The 16982-nt window shown below is 41.1% G+C and overlaps 1 protein-coding gene across 1 annotated transcript; it reads right to left on the minus strand.

The window, feature by feature from the left end:
• Positions 1-6809: 6809 nt before the first annotated feature.
• On the minus strand, positions 6810-11678 carry MRPS30 (mitochondrial ribosomal protein S30). Its single transcript, XM_050913008.1, has 5 exons — positions 10991-11678; positions 10587-10732; positions 9398-9500; positions 8688-8864; positions 6810-7264 (listed from the first exon to the last, which is right to left on the minus strand). Exons 1-5 carry the CDS (start codon positions 11676-11678, stop codon positions 6996-6998), a joined length of 1383 nt encoding a protein of 460 aa, XP_050768965.1. The 3' UTR covers positions 6810-6995.
• Positions 11679-16982: the final 5304 nt, after the last annotated feature.

Below are 16982 nucleotides of genomic sequence, written 5' to 3' on the forward strand. Positions count from 1 at the left end.
TGCAGAATTAGTGCACAAACACGGATGGCCACACTACACCCAAAAGAGAGAAGCTCCAGGCCCAATGTCCGTTATTTAGCCAAATCTCCGCACATGGTTTCTTCCTACACTTTTTTAGTGTCTCATCTACATGCTGACCACCAATTTATTTTCACAGAATCGTAGAGTGGTGAAGGGTAGAAGGCACTTCTTGTCTAGTCCACCCACCCTGCTCAGGACAGGGTCACCTACAGCAGATTGCCCAGGGCTGACCAGTCTGGTTTTGAGTATCTCCAAGGATGAAACTCCACATCCCTCTCTGAGCAATTGTGCAGTGATCAATTGCCATTATAGTTTAAAAAAAACCAAAAAAACTTAAATAGAATTTCCTGGTTTTCAGTTGCTGGCCATTTCCTCTTGCCCTTTTACTGGATACCACTGAAATAAGTCTAGTGAAATCTTCTTCACTCTTTCCCACCAGGCTATTTATACACATTGATAAGATGCCTCCTGAGCGTTCTCTTCTCCAGGCTAAACAATCCAAGAACTTGAGTTTTAAAGTTCCAACTCCTGATCACCTTCAATTACCTAGAGAAATGTGCTGGTGCAGAAACTGCTTTTAAAAAACCAAACAAAAAGCCTTTACAGGCTGAAATTCGAGGTTGAAATTTAAACCCTCTCTGGGATATCTGACTGACAAAAGCATGCACATTTGCAGTGCAGACACTCTTGTGTTAGAAGCTACACCTTCCAACAGTGAAAACGATCTCATATCATGTCCCTTGGGAGCAGTGATAAAGTATACTGAGTTGACTACAGGTTAAAGGAATATTGAAAGCAAAAAAGAGGAAAGAATTGGAAGGAAGATTTCCTTTAAAGGAGACATATTAAGATCAACTCTTCTTGCTATACAAGGAAAGAAACAAATGAGATCAAGCATGACTTGGTAGGAATGAGAAAGGTAATACAGAGACGGTTCTGTAGCAGAAGACATAGGTCAATAAATTGAACTTCAAACAGTTATTAGAAGACCAAAAAGAAATACTGAATGTTCATGCAAAGAATATTTCAGCTAAAGACAGAACCTTCAAATTATGCAGAAACCAGGCACAATAAAAAAAAGAGAGGATAGATTAAAAGTTATTGCAGATAGTTACAGGTCAATACAGCTGAGCAGACACCATAAAGCTGCCTGTCCTGTCTGGAAGAATTATTTATCTTTCCAATAGCATAAGCTAGATAGCACTTAGTCCTGCAGCGACATAAAAAAGCATGCCAAGTGTCCTTCTACCTCTTTGCCTTATTCAAGGATTTTTTGAAAAGATTGTGAACAAACTCCTCATCGGGCATCTGTTACTGGTGGTAAGTGGCCCACCCAGATCATCTTCAAAGCTGAGGAAACAATAGTTAACTTCATATCTTCAAACTCCAGCTTCAAGACCAATGGGTTAGTTACTAGACTGAATAGCATTGCAGACTTTAGACTGCCTTCCTTCATTCTGAATTAGATAAGAATAATCCCTTTAATTCTAAACTCCTGCTCCTGTAGGAGGATGTAGTGAAGTTCACAACTTCCTCCCTTTGCATCACAACGTGCATTAATAAATGTATTAGTAGTGTCCACACACTAACTCCTTGCAGCTTGTAACTCTTCTTAGCCTATTTCTAGATGTCGGACAGCCAAGTCTTCCAAGAAACTCAGTTCTGAAAATTTATTTTACTGTGTATTTACCGGGTAAACTTTACATAATTTGTCAGTATACTAGAGAAGGGCTGCAGCACAATCCCTGTAACCATTACTGGCCTCCATTTACTAACATCCTCCAACAGTTCATGGTCCAGGATTTCCAGAATCAGAACAGGATAGGCTTCTTTAATACTATCTGGAACCTCTCCTGTGGCTAACCAGCCACAAGATGATCAGCTCTGCCAGGAACTCCCCCGAGGATCCACCTGACAAATGTCTCAAATCAAATCCACCTAGACCGTCTGATTCTCATTTCTGTCATGTTCTTGATACAACCTCAGCCTGTATTAGACTGTCAAAGGCAGTGTTACTTGCACTTGCCATCCTTTCACAACAGTAAAAGAGCAGCAAAGGGAGCAGTTACCTGTTTTCCCCTACCAATCTCAGACCCATTGTGGGATTCCACTCTACCACTATTCAGTATTATCCAGGAACACCAAAGTAAGTTTTGGTAATGGAATCACAAGAACACTCCTCCCTTAGCAACTACCTGCCCTTTCTTTGTCAGGGATTTGTTATGTTTTGGTTTATGGTGACTGGCCTTCTTGCTTTTGGTGGGAATGACACTGTTGGAAGACAGAGAATGTGAAAAAAAACCAACCCTGTCTCATGTCTGCTCTTCCCTGGTCCCAGACACAGAGGACTTCATATTAGCTGCTATGTACGTTTCTAATTTATGTTTCTTTAGGACACTCAACTTGTATTTCTTGAAAGTCTGGTCTCAGTGGGGTTGTGGTACATTACTAGAATATAATGTATGCAGAGTCACATACTGTTTGCAGCCAGTCTGGTTTTGATGCTACCTCAAGTTTTGTCTTTGCTAACTTAATTCATGGTCTTCATTGTCAGCTTGTTGATGTTCCATTTACTTTGACATTTCTACCCATTTGATAAGTCCATTTACTTTGACACTTCTACCCACTTGATAAGTTCTTCCTCCATGAAAAAGCAGTTCTTGTGCAATCTCTTCTTCAAGCTTTCTTGGGGCTATGTTTGTTAGACTCATTTTTGATCCACAGGACATTATTCTTTTGTGCCAGACCAGACTTGGTGCTAACTCAATGCAAACTTCACAGGTCTCCTACTCTGGTGCACTTTGGTTATACTACTGGTTGAGGATGGCTCATTTTTAGCATAGGATGCACTGTAAAGCTGCTTTCATTGCTTCCCTCAGAGATATACTGCCAGTATGCGTGGTCTCTACAGACCCAGTAGGCCAAGTTGTCAATAGAGTCTCTCACCAACGGCCGACTTCAAGACTTGGTCTTGACTCAGGAAAAACTCCCTCAGTGGAGCTCTAGAACAAGGAAACCTTCATCTGCTTCTGAGACAGAAGGAGCAGGTGTCTTCTCCAATGACACAAAACCTGAGTACAGAAGAAAGATCAGGAGAGACTTCTGCATGACCAAGCAGACACTATATATGCTGAAGCTATTTCTCCTGTCTGAAATGAAACGGAACTATCTACCCCAACAACTTGGTGCAACAGAACCCTATAGAGATACAAAAAAGTTTCAGAGTCTTCCCATCTCCTCCTTTCAGCTTTAATTTTGGGAAAGGCTGCTTAGGCAGTTCCATTCCAAGTCACCGCTTGCAGTCTCATGATCTGAAACAACAGTACAGGTAGAATTTCATAGATCAGTCACCTCCTTGAAGGTGATACAAGTTCTAAGCAAAATAGTTCAGTACTAGAGAAAACATTTACCTCATTATGTAAACCCAAATCTTATTTTTAGATTCCGCCTTATGTTCCCTTGTGATATGCTACAATAGGCCTAAGCAGAAATTAATACAAGAAAAGGGATCCAAACTTGGAGATTTCCACCCTGTGTTCTTTGAATTGCCTTTTGTTGTGTTTTAACCCCAGACAGCAACTAAGCACCACGCAGCCACTCACTCACTCCTCCCCCCACCCCCTGCCCCCGGTGGGATGGGGAGAATCAAAAACAACTAAAACTCATGGGTTGAGATTAGAACAGTTTAATAATTGAAATAAAAAATAAAATAAAATATAATAATAATAATAGTAATAAAAAGGAAGATAACAAAGAGAGCGTGAAATATAACCCAAGAAACACAAGGGATGCACAACATGATTGCTCACCACTCGCCGACCAATGCCCAGTTAGTTCCCGAGCAGCGATCTGCCCCTCCCGGCCAACTCCCCCCAGTTTATATACTGGGCATGACATCATATGGTACGGAATATTCCTTTGGCCAGTTTGGGTCAGCTGTCCTGGCGGTGTCCCCTCCCAGCTTCTTGTGCCCCTCCAGCCTTCTTGCTGACTGGGCATGAGAAGCTGAAAAATCCCTGACTTAGTATAAACGCTACTTAGCAACAACTAAAACCATCAGTGTGTTATCAACATTATTCTCCTACTAAATCCAAAACATAACACTATACCAGCTACTAGGAAGAAAATTAACTCTATCCCAGCCGAAACCAGGACACCTTTCTTTGTTTCTTTTAAACAACAATCTCAACAAAATAGAATGCTAAAGAATGATGCTCCCACGAGACTTAAAGGAGTAGAATCGTGGGTGGTTTCTGCTGAGCAAAGCTCAAGAATAGGAATGCTGCAGCCTCTAAGCTTTCTCCTTTAAACTAGTAGCTATATAATCTTTAAAGGAAAAAAAAAAAAAGAGCCTTCTTTTGACTTTATCGTTGTAAGGCAGCATTAAACACCCTGAACAGATGAGTACAAGAGGAAAGATTGCCGTAGAAAACTGCACGCATTATGTCACGACTTTGCCAGTCAGTGACAAAAAAGCACAACGCCCATCACACTTTTTCCTCAGTAGAAGGTAAAACAGTGCCACCCACTGCTTTTCCAGGGTATCCCCTTGTCTTTTGAGAAAGCTGCAGAAAGCTGAAGTTGGTACTTTGCAATTACAAAAACAGCCAGCTCACGCTAAGCCTTCCTCCATTCCTCCCTGACTCAAACACTGGGTTCTTCTACCAGGTTACACATCTACAGTGATATTTCAGTCACTAGTAAAGCTGCACAAAGGAAAAAAGGTTCTTCAGTGAACTTGCTCTACTACAGCTGAAGCCTCAGGATAAACAAAAGGCTGAATCACAGAAAAATGAGTGTTTTTTTACCCTGGGAGCGGGAGTTTCTTTGACTTTACACGTCAGCTTTCCACAGCCACTACTTGTATGCAACTCACACAGTTTCAAGCTGAAGGCAACACCATATTGCACCAACTGCAAAAATTATCTGCAGGGTCAGAATAACCTTTTTTAATATCCTTCCATTCATTTTGCATCATCCCTTTATCACACCAGAAAACAAGTATCACTCACTTTTAAGCTAGGTCACAGGTCATTCTCTATATCAACATGCCTACCCAGCAGTTTATCTTCTGTTCCTACATGGAACTTTCGTTTAATCCAAGCATCAGCAGTGATCAGAACTAGTAATACTCGAGCATTGTTAAGACAGAAAGAGTGCTTAAGGACTTTTTACTGCTGTTAAAAAGCAACCAGTACTCACACACATCTCACTTTAATCTAGATTATCCTTTGCTGGTGGAGAAAGCGGCAACTATAGTTCATCCAGCATAGCAAAGTACCAATCAAATAAGACTCTACAGCTACCGCACCTTTCATTAGCAAAATACTCTGTAAACCAGTTTACAACAGGAAGCAGGATCCCCAATTGCTCAGGCTGAAGAATGTGCAGGCAAGTATTTCAACACGAGTCACTGTCCTGGTTTCAGCTGGGAGAGTTAATTTTCTTCCTAGTAGCTGGTACAGTGCTGCGTTTTGGATTTAGTGTGAGAATGATGTTGGTAACACACTGATATTTCAGTTGTTGCTAACTAGCACTTAAGGATTTTTCAGTTTCCCATGCTCTGCCAGCAAGCAGGTGTGCAAGAAGCTGGGAGGTAGCACAGCCAGGGCAGCTGACCTGAACTAGCCAAAGGGGTATTCCATACCATTGAATGTCATGCTCAGTATATATACTGGGGGGACTTGGCCAGGAGGGGTGGATCGCTGCTCGGGCATTGGTCAGTGGGTGGTAAGCAATTGCATTGTGCCTCACTGTTTTTTTCCCCTTGATTTTTTTTGGTTGTTTTTTTCCTTTTTTTTTGTTATATTCCTTTTCATTACAATTATTATTATATTTCATTATTACTATTGTTAGTATTATATTTTACTTTAGTTATTAAACTGTTCTTATCTCAAGCCACGAGTTTTACCTTTTTTCCCCGATTCTCCTCCCCATCCCACTGGGAGTGGGGAAGGAGTGAATGAGCGGCTGTCTGGTGCTTAGTTGCTGGCCAGGATTAAACCATGAGAGTGACGTACGATTCAGTACTCTCTCTTTAAAAACAAACTACTTGACTCTTAACAAGAACTCTGGAAAATTCCAAAAAGGTCAGTAGAAGCGTACAGAACTATGTAAAATCCTAGGCATGTTTAAATACCTCAGAACCAGATATACTTTGTTGATAAGTAAATATTCCTAAATAGTCCTTACATCTTGTATCTTATTAATCAGAGATCCTAGTCATGGTTTGGGCTCAGCTGTGGTCTACTAAAAACAGCTGTAAGACATCCAAATATCAGCAATGAAAACATCAAGACATCTACAGCTGAAATCAAGGTCCCAAGCTAAAGGGAAAACTGTAAACTCCAAACACATTCGAGAGTTCTCTGTGGTTCCTGAGATAACAGCTTAAAAATGTGGACGCATGTTCATAACAGAATCTTTGGAAGCAAGTTTCATTGTGTTTATACTACTGCTCGATAAATGTCTAAAAATTTCCCTTGTTATGTAACTAAATTGCCAACCATTCACTGTTAAGAAACACTTTTTATTCTGAGCTCACTTTCTCTTTAGAATGAGTAAGCATTTAAGACAACTAATTTCTTTTCAGGCACAAAATTAGAAATTTTCCACTGGTGCTGAGTATCAAGACAGCAGTTACCTAGTGACACAATCAGATGGTAATATGAATTCATACTTTGCTCTGATAGTTCAACATAGAGTTATGGATCTGCTAAAAGAAAGTATTCACATGACTTTGAATTAGCGCAATACACTTCTATCTGTAAATATACAAAAGACATTAAGGTATTCTAGACATTTATTTTTCAGGGTCCAGTATCTTACATTTACAATAAAGAAATAAGGCCCAAATATCATAAAAGATGTATACAGTGTTTGCTAGACAAATACAAGGCATATTCTAGCCCATACTTCATGGAGTTACAATGAAGTTCAGGCACATAAACACAACTACTTTATTGTTTAATGATTTACAACTCTTTTGGTCTGTTTAACAGAAAACGAACCAACCAAAGCAGAACTTCATCATTAAAGCCTTTCACGCTACCATCTTCCACAACATCATACAATGGCTTACTGTCTGTACCCCAACAGATATTCTTCCGAGGATTATTTTGAATAGTTTCTACAGTTAGTGCCAAAGTATTTAGCTGGTAACAAAAGAAAGCGAAGTATTTTCCATCAGTCACTACTGCCTGCGATACAAAAGGACGGGTCACATCTGCTTCATTCCAGAATCCTACAAAATAAAGAAACAACACTAGTTATACAGGAATCGAAATTCCTATCAGCACACACATCTAAACCCCAATCCTGAAATACAGAAAAACACTGGCAGTTGCAGCAGCCACTTCGGGGAAAAGTCCTGTCTGCTTTAGCAACACAAGCATTCTTCATACAGACTAACTAAAATGCAACCACCAATTAAGGATATTTCCAAGATCAGGGACACAGTGGCAGATTTGCATTTTGTACACAGTTCCCTATTGCTGACTGATAAAAACCCCACACTGATCAGCCAAGTGACTTTTCAAAATTACATAAGTTATTAATGCATCCAAGTCCTGCAAGTGATCTGAGGGGAAATGTCTTTCAACTATTGCACGCTTCTCACAGGACAGTGAACATTTGTTTCATGACAGAAGCATGCATATGTATGCATGAGCATAACTGATTATAGCAACCAGTCAGACAATACCAAGAACACTATGTCAAGAAGTATTAATGCTTCAAATAACCCCTGCTGAGCATTAATAGTCTTTAAAATATTTTCTTTACATATTTATGCATGTGTGCTAGCATACACAGTAATATTCTTAAGAGATTTAGTATCATGTGCAATGAACACCACTAGAAACTCTTACAGAACAAAGAAAAAACTTCATAGATTTTAATCATTAATCATGTCCTTATAACTCATAATGTGTCTACAACTGTAATCAGCTTTGAAGCCAAGACTTACTTGACTTCAACGTTTTATGTTCACAAAAAAAGTCAAGCTTTCTAACATACCGTTACATAAAAAATTTGATGCAGAGCCAGCAATACACATCATAGTCAACAGATTTTCTTCCATGTGTTGCTTCACAAGTCAAACTACAAACCAGTAGGTATCTTCCAGTAATGCTAGATAACAATTATATTTACATGAATAAGCAAAAGACTGATCTGGTCCATCCATCCAGGTCTTCTGGGATTTTCAAACTAACATAGGCATAAAATCCTAAAGTAAGGCTGCTGACATTTTTCTTCACTGATTGTAGTTTCATGGAATCGACATTTCTGAAACAAGGGCTAAGCAACATAGTTGCTTCAGAAATAAATAAATAAATAAACTGCTTGATATCTACCACTTTTCCCCATAATGAATGTGGAGTGAGCAAGTGAATGCAGGCTTGAGGTTTCTGCACAGGCTTAATGTTATATATGAAAAAACATTTTTCTGCGTAATTAATTCTCCCTGAGTCAAAGTACTCAAAGTCTTAACTAACTCCCTTGTATAAGGTCTGCTTCATTCATTGGTTCAATTAAATTTTCAAAGACCTACTTAAAGGATAGTCTTCACAAGAAAAAGCACGAGAAAAACGTGTGGGGAGAAAAGGTTAGCGAACTTTACAGTAGGCATTCATCACCAGGAAGAATTATCAAGTTGACTGTCTCACCTTGATACATTGCTTGTGCTGCTGTCCAGGCAAAGAGACTTGCAATACCATTAGCTCGATAAAGAACTTCAATCTGATCCTCCAGATGTGCTCTTACAAACCTCTTCCGTTTTAGTTTATCAGGAATAAGATGAAACTGGGTGTGTCCATAACAGCATGGATCTGCTACCTTTGATCCTGTGTTCCCCAAAATGAAAAAAATTAAGAGTCAGAGAAGGCTCTTTATTATGCATATGAACGCGTCTTCACTATCAGACTCCAAACAACAGAAGGTTAGAACCTCTACTGTAGATCTGTATAAATGTTGAGATTCCTCCATTTCCAGGTGAGACTGGAGGGCTTACCCAACTCCAAAAGGCAAGAGTTCACATACTAAAATGTCTCTGAGAAGATATATCAAAATTCAAAGTCAGTTTTCTGCCAATTTTCTATTCAACCCAACTCCTTCAAGTGAATCTGGACACAGAGTACCATACACACAGGAGGACGCTACTTGCCATTGCCTAACTGACATGAAATCTCAATAGAGATTTAAATACTATATATATTTATATAGTATAGCTATATATAAAAATACACAAATTTTTTTTCTGTTGATGGGAGGAGAAAGGTTGGGGGGTGGTGTTTGTTTTGGGATTGGCATTTTTTTTTGTTGCTTTGGTTTTTTACGTGAAAAAAGTAGTTAACGTTTCATGACTAGAAACTCTTACCTATAAATACCTTGTTTTCATACTGCTTTTTGAACAACGGCAGTTTGGATGGTTTGTGATCAATAACGGGAACATCTCCAAGATCTGACTCCAGCGGTACAACCTTGAAGGAAGTAAAAGAAAGAAAAGCCATGACATAAGTCACGTTTCTGACAGCACGCCTCACATAATATGCCACTTTCCGGTCAGAGAGCAGAGGGTGCAAGTCTTGCTTACATACACCATATATATAACTTTAACTGAAATTCCTTTTTTGCAACAGAACTTCTTGTCTTATGAGTGCTAGTACATGTATCTTATATTGTTATCTGAATTTTCCGCAATATAAAAAAAACATTGTATGAAATGGTGCTAACAAAGCTGCCAATTGGTACTATCTTCAAAACCACAATCAGCTTCTGTAGAAGATGAGCAAAACCATTTCTAGTAGCAGCCAATAAACTAACTTGAACCAGCAGAGTGAGTTTACAGGCATTCAGTGTTTTGCACTATGTAACATTTTTAATTGCCTAGACAGTTCTTCCAAAATGCCAAGGTTTGTAACATCTGACAGTAGTAACCTAAGAAAATTGTACAACTAAGTTAACAAGAAAAGTTCAGCATTCACAGAAAGTGGAGCACAGTTTTCTATTTGTGGTGGAAACTGGGCAACAGAGACCCTCACAGGCTACACAATTACCACTATATAAACCTACAAGAAAAAGATTAGAATATTGAATCAGCTTCCAGAAAACTCAGCACTCAAGAAAACAATTGTTAAGCAGTACTAACAGGTAACAGAGCTCACATTCAGATTATACATGCTCTTTCTTATTCTAGTCTTTTCTTCTCCATTTCTCTCATCTTATTCTCTTCCAGTGAGGAAACAACATTCCACACCACATCTCTTATTCTTGCCTCCAGTTACAAGCATAAAGTAAGTTAAAAACTCCATTTAATTAAGCGTAACAACATGCATTTTATCTAAAGCACAAAGATGACCAACTTAAAGTTCAGAAGACTGTCTCAGTATCTACAAAGCAGTTACCACAACAAGGTAGTAAGGGCATTAAGACTTGAAAAATGCACAAATGTGCTACGTGCCTGATTAACCAGGTCCTCCACATGCTACCTACTGCATGGTTTCAGTGGCTGTCAGAAACATAAATGAAAATGCATGTGATTAACTTGCTGTTGAAAATATCCACACCTCTGGAAGCTGCTTTGGTACACGGATCTGAAGATGTGGGTTATCATCTATCTGAAATCTCACAGGATCAACTCTACCCTTTCGATGTCCATGAACAACAACTTCCTCACCATGATGCCAGTAATAGTTAACTTCAGGTTTTAGATCTGAAACAGAACAGAGACACAGAGAGAAATAGAGATCGCTCCTTTGCATTTAACCCCCTCCCAATTCTTGTTCTGTAGCTGCAGTAAAACAGAAAAATCAAAATCCACTCGCACCATGTGGGACGATGGAGACGAGATGAATTACTAGTGATGGTCTGAACAACTCAGCTACATCAGCGACACTCCTGCTGGGTTCACAGACTGGCCCCACCGCCCAAGGGCTCCCACATCTCTCTCCCTCCCACCCCCGTTCCGCACCAAGGGAGGAGGCAGCCAGCAGCGGGTTGCGAGCGGACAGGAAAGCGGCGAGAGTGGAAACGAGCTGCGTCAGGAACGGGCCGGGCGTATGATCCTGATCGCGGTAGAGGAACGGCCGCTTCTTATTCTGGTAGAAGCTCTCCTGCAGGAGGGCGTCGCAGGCGAGGGAGCGCAGCTCGCCCATATCCAGATACGGCGCCGCTCCCGCCGCGGGCTGCGGGGTTTTCGCAGCCCCTGGTGCCTCCGTTCCCGGCTCCAGGGCTTTGGCGGCCTCGGGTGCCACTCCTGCCGCGCCCTCCGGGGTTTTCGCGGCCTCCGGCGCCACCGCTGCCGGGGCTTTCGCGGCTGCCGGAGCCGCTCTCCGGGGCAGCCCCGGCACGAAGACGGTCTTGGTGAAGCTCTGGTACCAGCGGTCGGCGTTGAGGGCGAAGGTCTGCGGGTAAACCATGTACTTGGGCCGCTGCAGCTGCCCATAGAGCCGCAGCTTCTCCTCGATCGAGGGCGCCGCGTGCACCCGCTGCTTGAAATGCTCCAGGCGCCGCCGCTTGGCCGCTTTGCTCTTCGCCGTGGCGGAAGCCACTATAGGCGGGTAGAGCGAATCGGGCGGCTGCGCTGGGACAGCGGACTCTGTCTGCGAGAACCAGCACCGGCCGTGCCACAGCACCCGCCGCCCCCTGGACGCCGCCATTTCGCAAAGCTGCGAGACAGAGGAAGGGCAGCGTTCGCCAACTGGAGAATCTGATTGGCCGCTGGGAACCACGTGAACGAGCCAACCGTCCAACCAGCAAGCTTCACCGAGAGAGAGCGTCCTGCCGGGACAGAAAGGGGCGTAGCCTTTTGGGAGTGGCGTCACTGGATGGCCCCGATCATCTCCGCGGCGCGGCTTCCGCGCATGCGCCATAGGTGTCCCACTGCCTCTCCGGAGATGGGAACTACAGCTCCCAGGATGCACAGCGGGAGGCGGCCCGGAAGTGCCGCGGCTCGCCGGCACTGGGCGCATCGTGGGCTCTCCGAAACTCCAGCGGTAGCCATTTTGTGAGGCGACTGCATGGCTGCTGTCCTTTCTCCCCGGTACGAGTACACGCTTCAGAGGAGGGCCCACGTCTCAAACAGAATGGTTGTGTGGCACCGAGAAGGTGCCTTCACCTGCTTTCGTTCGAGAAGACTGTTTTTGAACCAATTTTGTACGTGCTCATCTTCAGGAGATAATTGCACACTCACCCCTTTCCCCCCGCTGGTTTGAAAGACCAATGCTCAGTCTAAATGACAGAGATAAATAAAAAAATAGATTGAACCCTTTTCTGTACAGAACCCCTACTAAGAACAAAGGATTATGTGCAAACCAGGGAGTGCAGCAGAAATACAAGATAATTTATGGACAAAATCTGGAAATCTGAAGATGCATGACTCAGCCCAGGGCAAGAGGAGCATAAGCCAGCCTGATTGCCTCTGCATCTGTCAATGTAAATCCTGGGCTGGTCTGTTCTGTTGTACTGTAGGAAGGTCTCATTTTTACAGAATAGAGGGTACCCACGGAACTGAGTGTAAACTGAAATAACAGCTTGTCGGAAACTGCAAAACCTATGAAGCTGGCTTTAATAAAGGAACTCAACTCTGCTAAAATATGATCTATTATGGCATTTGTTGATGAAACTGGAAATAAGCTAAAAGAGGCATACTGACACTGGAAGAAGTGCTACAGTTACTGTATTTTTATCTTTGAGATACTTGGAAAAGTTGAGGGTATTTCTCTTTGGTGGACAGATGAAGCTTACTATTTATTATTTTTAAAAGTTTTCTTTTTTTTTTTTACTTGATCACTTGCAGTATTCTTGAGAGATTTTTTTTTCTGTATTTCCATGACATTTCTGTATTGTCTGAAGTGTCTGAAACAGTCAGGCTGATGAGGCTTGGGAGGGGAAGTTGTGAGTGGAATTGGGACAGGAAACACGTTACATACATCCCAGATAATCTGCTCCCTTTCATTAACTTCAGCTTAGCTTTCTGCTGAATTGATGGTCAGAGCTGCAATGGTATTTGGAGGAATTTTTGGAATACATGACAAAGATTGAAACCCCGTGTTTGGGTTGAGATTTTCAAAGAACATAGAATATAAAACTATTGTCGTCTTTAACAGGAAGTAAAATAGAAATGAAAATGTTGTTAATGCATAGGTAAACAAAAGCTGTCCTTTAGTTAAGATTCGTAAAGTATTTTATAAAAGACAGATTTAAATGTTAAGTTGCAACTCAGTTAAGTATCGAGTATTTAAACTTTGGATGTTTAATCTTGAATCCAGCCACCCTCTTCACCAGAAGAGTGAAGGGACAAGGCCTTAGATCAGATGACTGACCATTTAGGGAGCAACCTCGCTCCTTTTCCTCATCCCGCATAGTACCATCTCCAAGTGCATCTGGAAGCCTGTTTTTCCCTTGATTGATAAAGGACACTGGCCAAATGTGGCCACAGTGAAGCTATTGAAACTCTTCCTTTGTGATCACAGCTAGCCATGTCATAAACTTACACAAATTGTTACGGAAAATCACCGTTCCTGTTCTTAGGCATTTTGCTGCTGCACCTCCTGTTTCAAAACTTGTTTCCTTTGGTGGTTAGAAATATTTCATGCCTAAATGTATTCATGGTCAATTTATACCTGCTTGTCACTGTGCCAACGTTGTCCTTTAGTTTAATTAGTTTTTTTCCCTCTCCAATGTTTGCCTTCTAAAATATTGATGGAGACCAGTCATATCACCTCTCAGTCCGCATTGACAGAGACTAAACAAGCTCTTCTCACACAGACAGATCTCCATTTCCCTGATCATCTTAACAGCCCTTTCTTGCATTTCCTCCAGTTTTGCATTTGTCTCAGGGATATGTGACCAGACTGTACCCATTATTTCATACAAGGGACTGTATTACCTACACTAGGATTACTAGCATTTTACCACTGTTAAAAACCTTTTTCATCATGTTGTCAAATCAGAATTGCCTGCCTTGCAGCTGTACAACACTGTGAACAACTTTTGCATAGGGTATTTTAAACCTTCAAGAAGTTCAATACAGAAACTGAATAGAAGTGATGAAGTAAGTGAACGTTTAAAGGACCATATTTATTTTCCATACCTTATTCAAAGGCTTTAAATGTTTCCTGCACCCTGATACTGACTATAACATTAGATAAGGAACCAGTGCTGTGCTTTAACTTACACTTAAAATCCCTGAACTATCTACTGATGTTCTGGTCACAGGTCAATTTCATTTGCTTGGTGTACATTGTAGTATCATCTTGATGTAGGAGCTGCAAGGGCTTGGGTAACAGGGCCCAATAGACAGTCTGGTTAAAGGTACTGGCATGCTTTGCTGACAGCTCCGTCATAAGCTTTTGATAAAAATATATTATCCAGCCATAGATCTCTCGGTTCAAAAAAGCAAACTGACAGTTCAAAAAGGATCTGTTTTCCTTCTTTACTGAGATAATCCACAATACCCAAAAGTATCCTAAATCTATAAATCCCAGAGCATCTTTGTGTTGGTTAAGTGAATGCTTAAAAAGAGACTGGATTAGAAAACTCATACCTTGCCTAAAATGTTCAAGACAAACGCTAAAGCGAATGTCGTAGCCTGAAATCTCTAAAATTGAAACTAGAAAAAAACCCTGCATCTCCGTTCCAATGTGAAGGTCATTGGAGAGGCCCATTAGTTTGAAGCCCAAAAGTAGTTCAGAAACTAGTGCAGTTCACCTTATTGAACCTACTCTATAGGGAGGGATGACATAGAAATTATTCTGTTTCTGAAACTCAGAAATGAGACAGTACATTAAATGTATTCACTTATAATGCATAGACATTAATTACTGGGCAGGCTTGGTATCAGCTATATACAAGTGTAGAAGCTGCTTAAGCGCACACGCTTCTTCAGTAACCTTCACCAGAAGTGCAGGCACATTCCAAAAGGGATCACAGGGATCACGTAATGGAGGCATATCTTATCCAAGGCCCAGCAGGAGGTGTGAGGTCTGAGTCTGCTTTACCTGGCCATGGTGGAATTGCTCTGTGTCCCATGGGAGTCACTGCCAGATCTCCAGCCACTGAGAAAAGGGTTCAGCCCTCCCACCTGCTAAGCCATTTCTTCCATATCTGTGCCGTGGTGCTGGAACCATGCACCTTCTCAGAGACCTGCATTTTATTTTAGAAGGTAGAAAAAGGTGATAACAGTGAGATTGAAGCCCTTCAAATTAGGAAACCTCAAAAGGGAGCCACAAGCTAGACATGGGTTTTGTTGTAGGCTGAGTAACAAAAGATACTGTAGTTTGATTCTAGAGCAGTGATGGCAGACCCTTGGCATTATCTGAGGACATGCTGAGGATTGATGATGTCCCATTCCAGTTCTCTTAGAAAGTTAGTCCAAAGGTACGCTAGAAAACAGGTTAGAAGTCAGTTCTGTAAAGTTCATAGTGAAAAGAGTCTCTAGAGCTGTGAAAAACAAAGTTACTAATCAATACCAGGTATTCCTTTTGCAATAGTGTCTCAAGACCTTGGAGGAGGACTGAAGCTCCATTGTACTAAACATTACATCCTACACCTGCATAATAAATAAAGTGGTTCTTCATTTTGTAATGTACTTCTCAGTATGTTAAGTTGTAGAGAAGACCGACACTCTACTCTTAGGTTAATGGTACAAGGCAGACAACATGCCTTTCAAATTATTCTTCTAACCAATTCAGTTTTATTTTAAAATTTCTGCAGAAGCTGCAGAGTCAGCCGATATGTCTCTTAATCTGGGGACAGATTTTGGACAACACGTATTCCTTCTTCTTGGTGCTCATCTTGGAGGATGAGAACCAGATTTCAACCAAACAGGAATATCTCCAGGTTTAACCAGTTAAGGTTTAATTCCCTGCCTACCCACATGTTTTGTCTGTGACTCACGGCTAGGTTCACAAAAGAACTTTAGTGAGGACTCTGCCTCACCCTCTCATGCCTGCCTAAAGGTCTGACTGGTAGTGGAACCCGCCTTTTTATTGCCAAAGTTAATAGACTAACCCAAAATGTACGGGGAATTTCAAAACTGGAAGGATTAGATCTCTCCAGAAGATCTTTTCACCCTTTTATTGGCCCAGCTCTCTTTAGAAGACATTTTAAAAGTTTAAAAGTTCATTATTTTTCAGAGCAAGTGTGATATTGGATATTCATTGGAGAAAAAGACAGTGTCATATTCATACGTGCAGTGTCTCTCTCTGACTGACTTAATGGCTAAAGAGAGGGTGTCAGCTTCTTCCTGCCTGCTTCAGATGAGATTCCTATGTTTGCAGATTTTTGTTTTATGTACAGTCTACAGCATTTGCCAGCTTAGGTAACATCAGTGGGACTGTATCCTCCATGTAAAATTCCACGTACTGCAATAGACATAATCTTTTGATTGATTCTTTGTTGAAAAGATGTTCATTATTTTATGACTTATGTCTTTAGCTTATTTTAAAACAGATTATGTGTTGCAACAACATGTGCCAGATGATAATTTAAAGCAACTCATAGCATAGATACATGCAGTAGGGAAAAGCCGTTATCATCTTTACTAATTGAAATCTGTGGCCAAAAACATGTTTCTTACATGAATTTCAAATATCTTTATAGGAACATAAAATGCATAGGACAGGCTGAAGTCTTCCATTATGCATCCTTCAAAATTAAAGTGCTTCTAGAACTGCATAGCACTCCAAACAGCACCAATTAGAATTAAGTTTGCATTATTTTTCAACTGCTATTTTAATGTAGTTTCTCAGACAAATTCCTCATGGGCTAAAATTGGCTATGTTCGTCTATAGATCAAAGATCACACCACACCCTCCCCCCACCCCTGCCATTTAAAGTAAAATCAAAAGCACCTTTGTTACAGGACTGTGGAAATGGGGGAAAAAGATGTGTTTCTGACCAAAGCTTCCCTTTAATTAGGAAAAAATGTTAAAAGAATTAACTTCAAAGTTTGACCACTT

The sequence above is a fragment of the Gymnogyps californianus genome, chromosome Z (genome assembly GCF_018139145.2).
Source record: "Gymnogyps californianus isolate 813 chromosome Z, ASM1813914v2, whole genome shotgun sequence".
Lineage (NCBI taxonomy): Eukaryota > Metazoa > Chordata > Aves > Accipitriformes > Cathartidae > Gymnogyps > Gymnogyps californianus.

What these genes read in the sequence shown, in the direction of transcription:
- MRPS30 (XM_050913008.1), bottom strand. Translation starts at nt 11,678, where the DNA reads ATGGCGGCGTCCAGGGGGCGGCGGGTGCTGTGGCACGGCCGGTGCTGG. An exon ending in GCTGGCTGCCTCCTCCCTTG is followed by an intron (nt 10,733 to 10,990) that starts GTGCGGAACGGG and finishes GTTCTGTTTCAG; the next exon opens with ATCTAAAACCTGAAGTTAAC. An exon ending in AGCACAAGCAATGTATCAAG is followed by an intron (nt 7,265 to 8,687) that starts GTGAGACAGTCA and finishes TTTATTTTGTAG; the next exon opens with GATTCTGGAATGAAGCAGAT.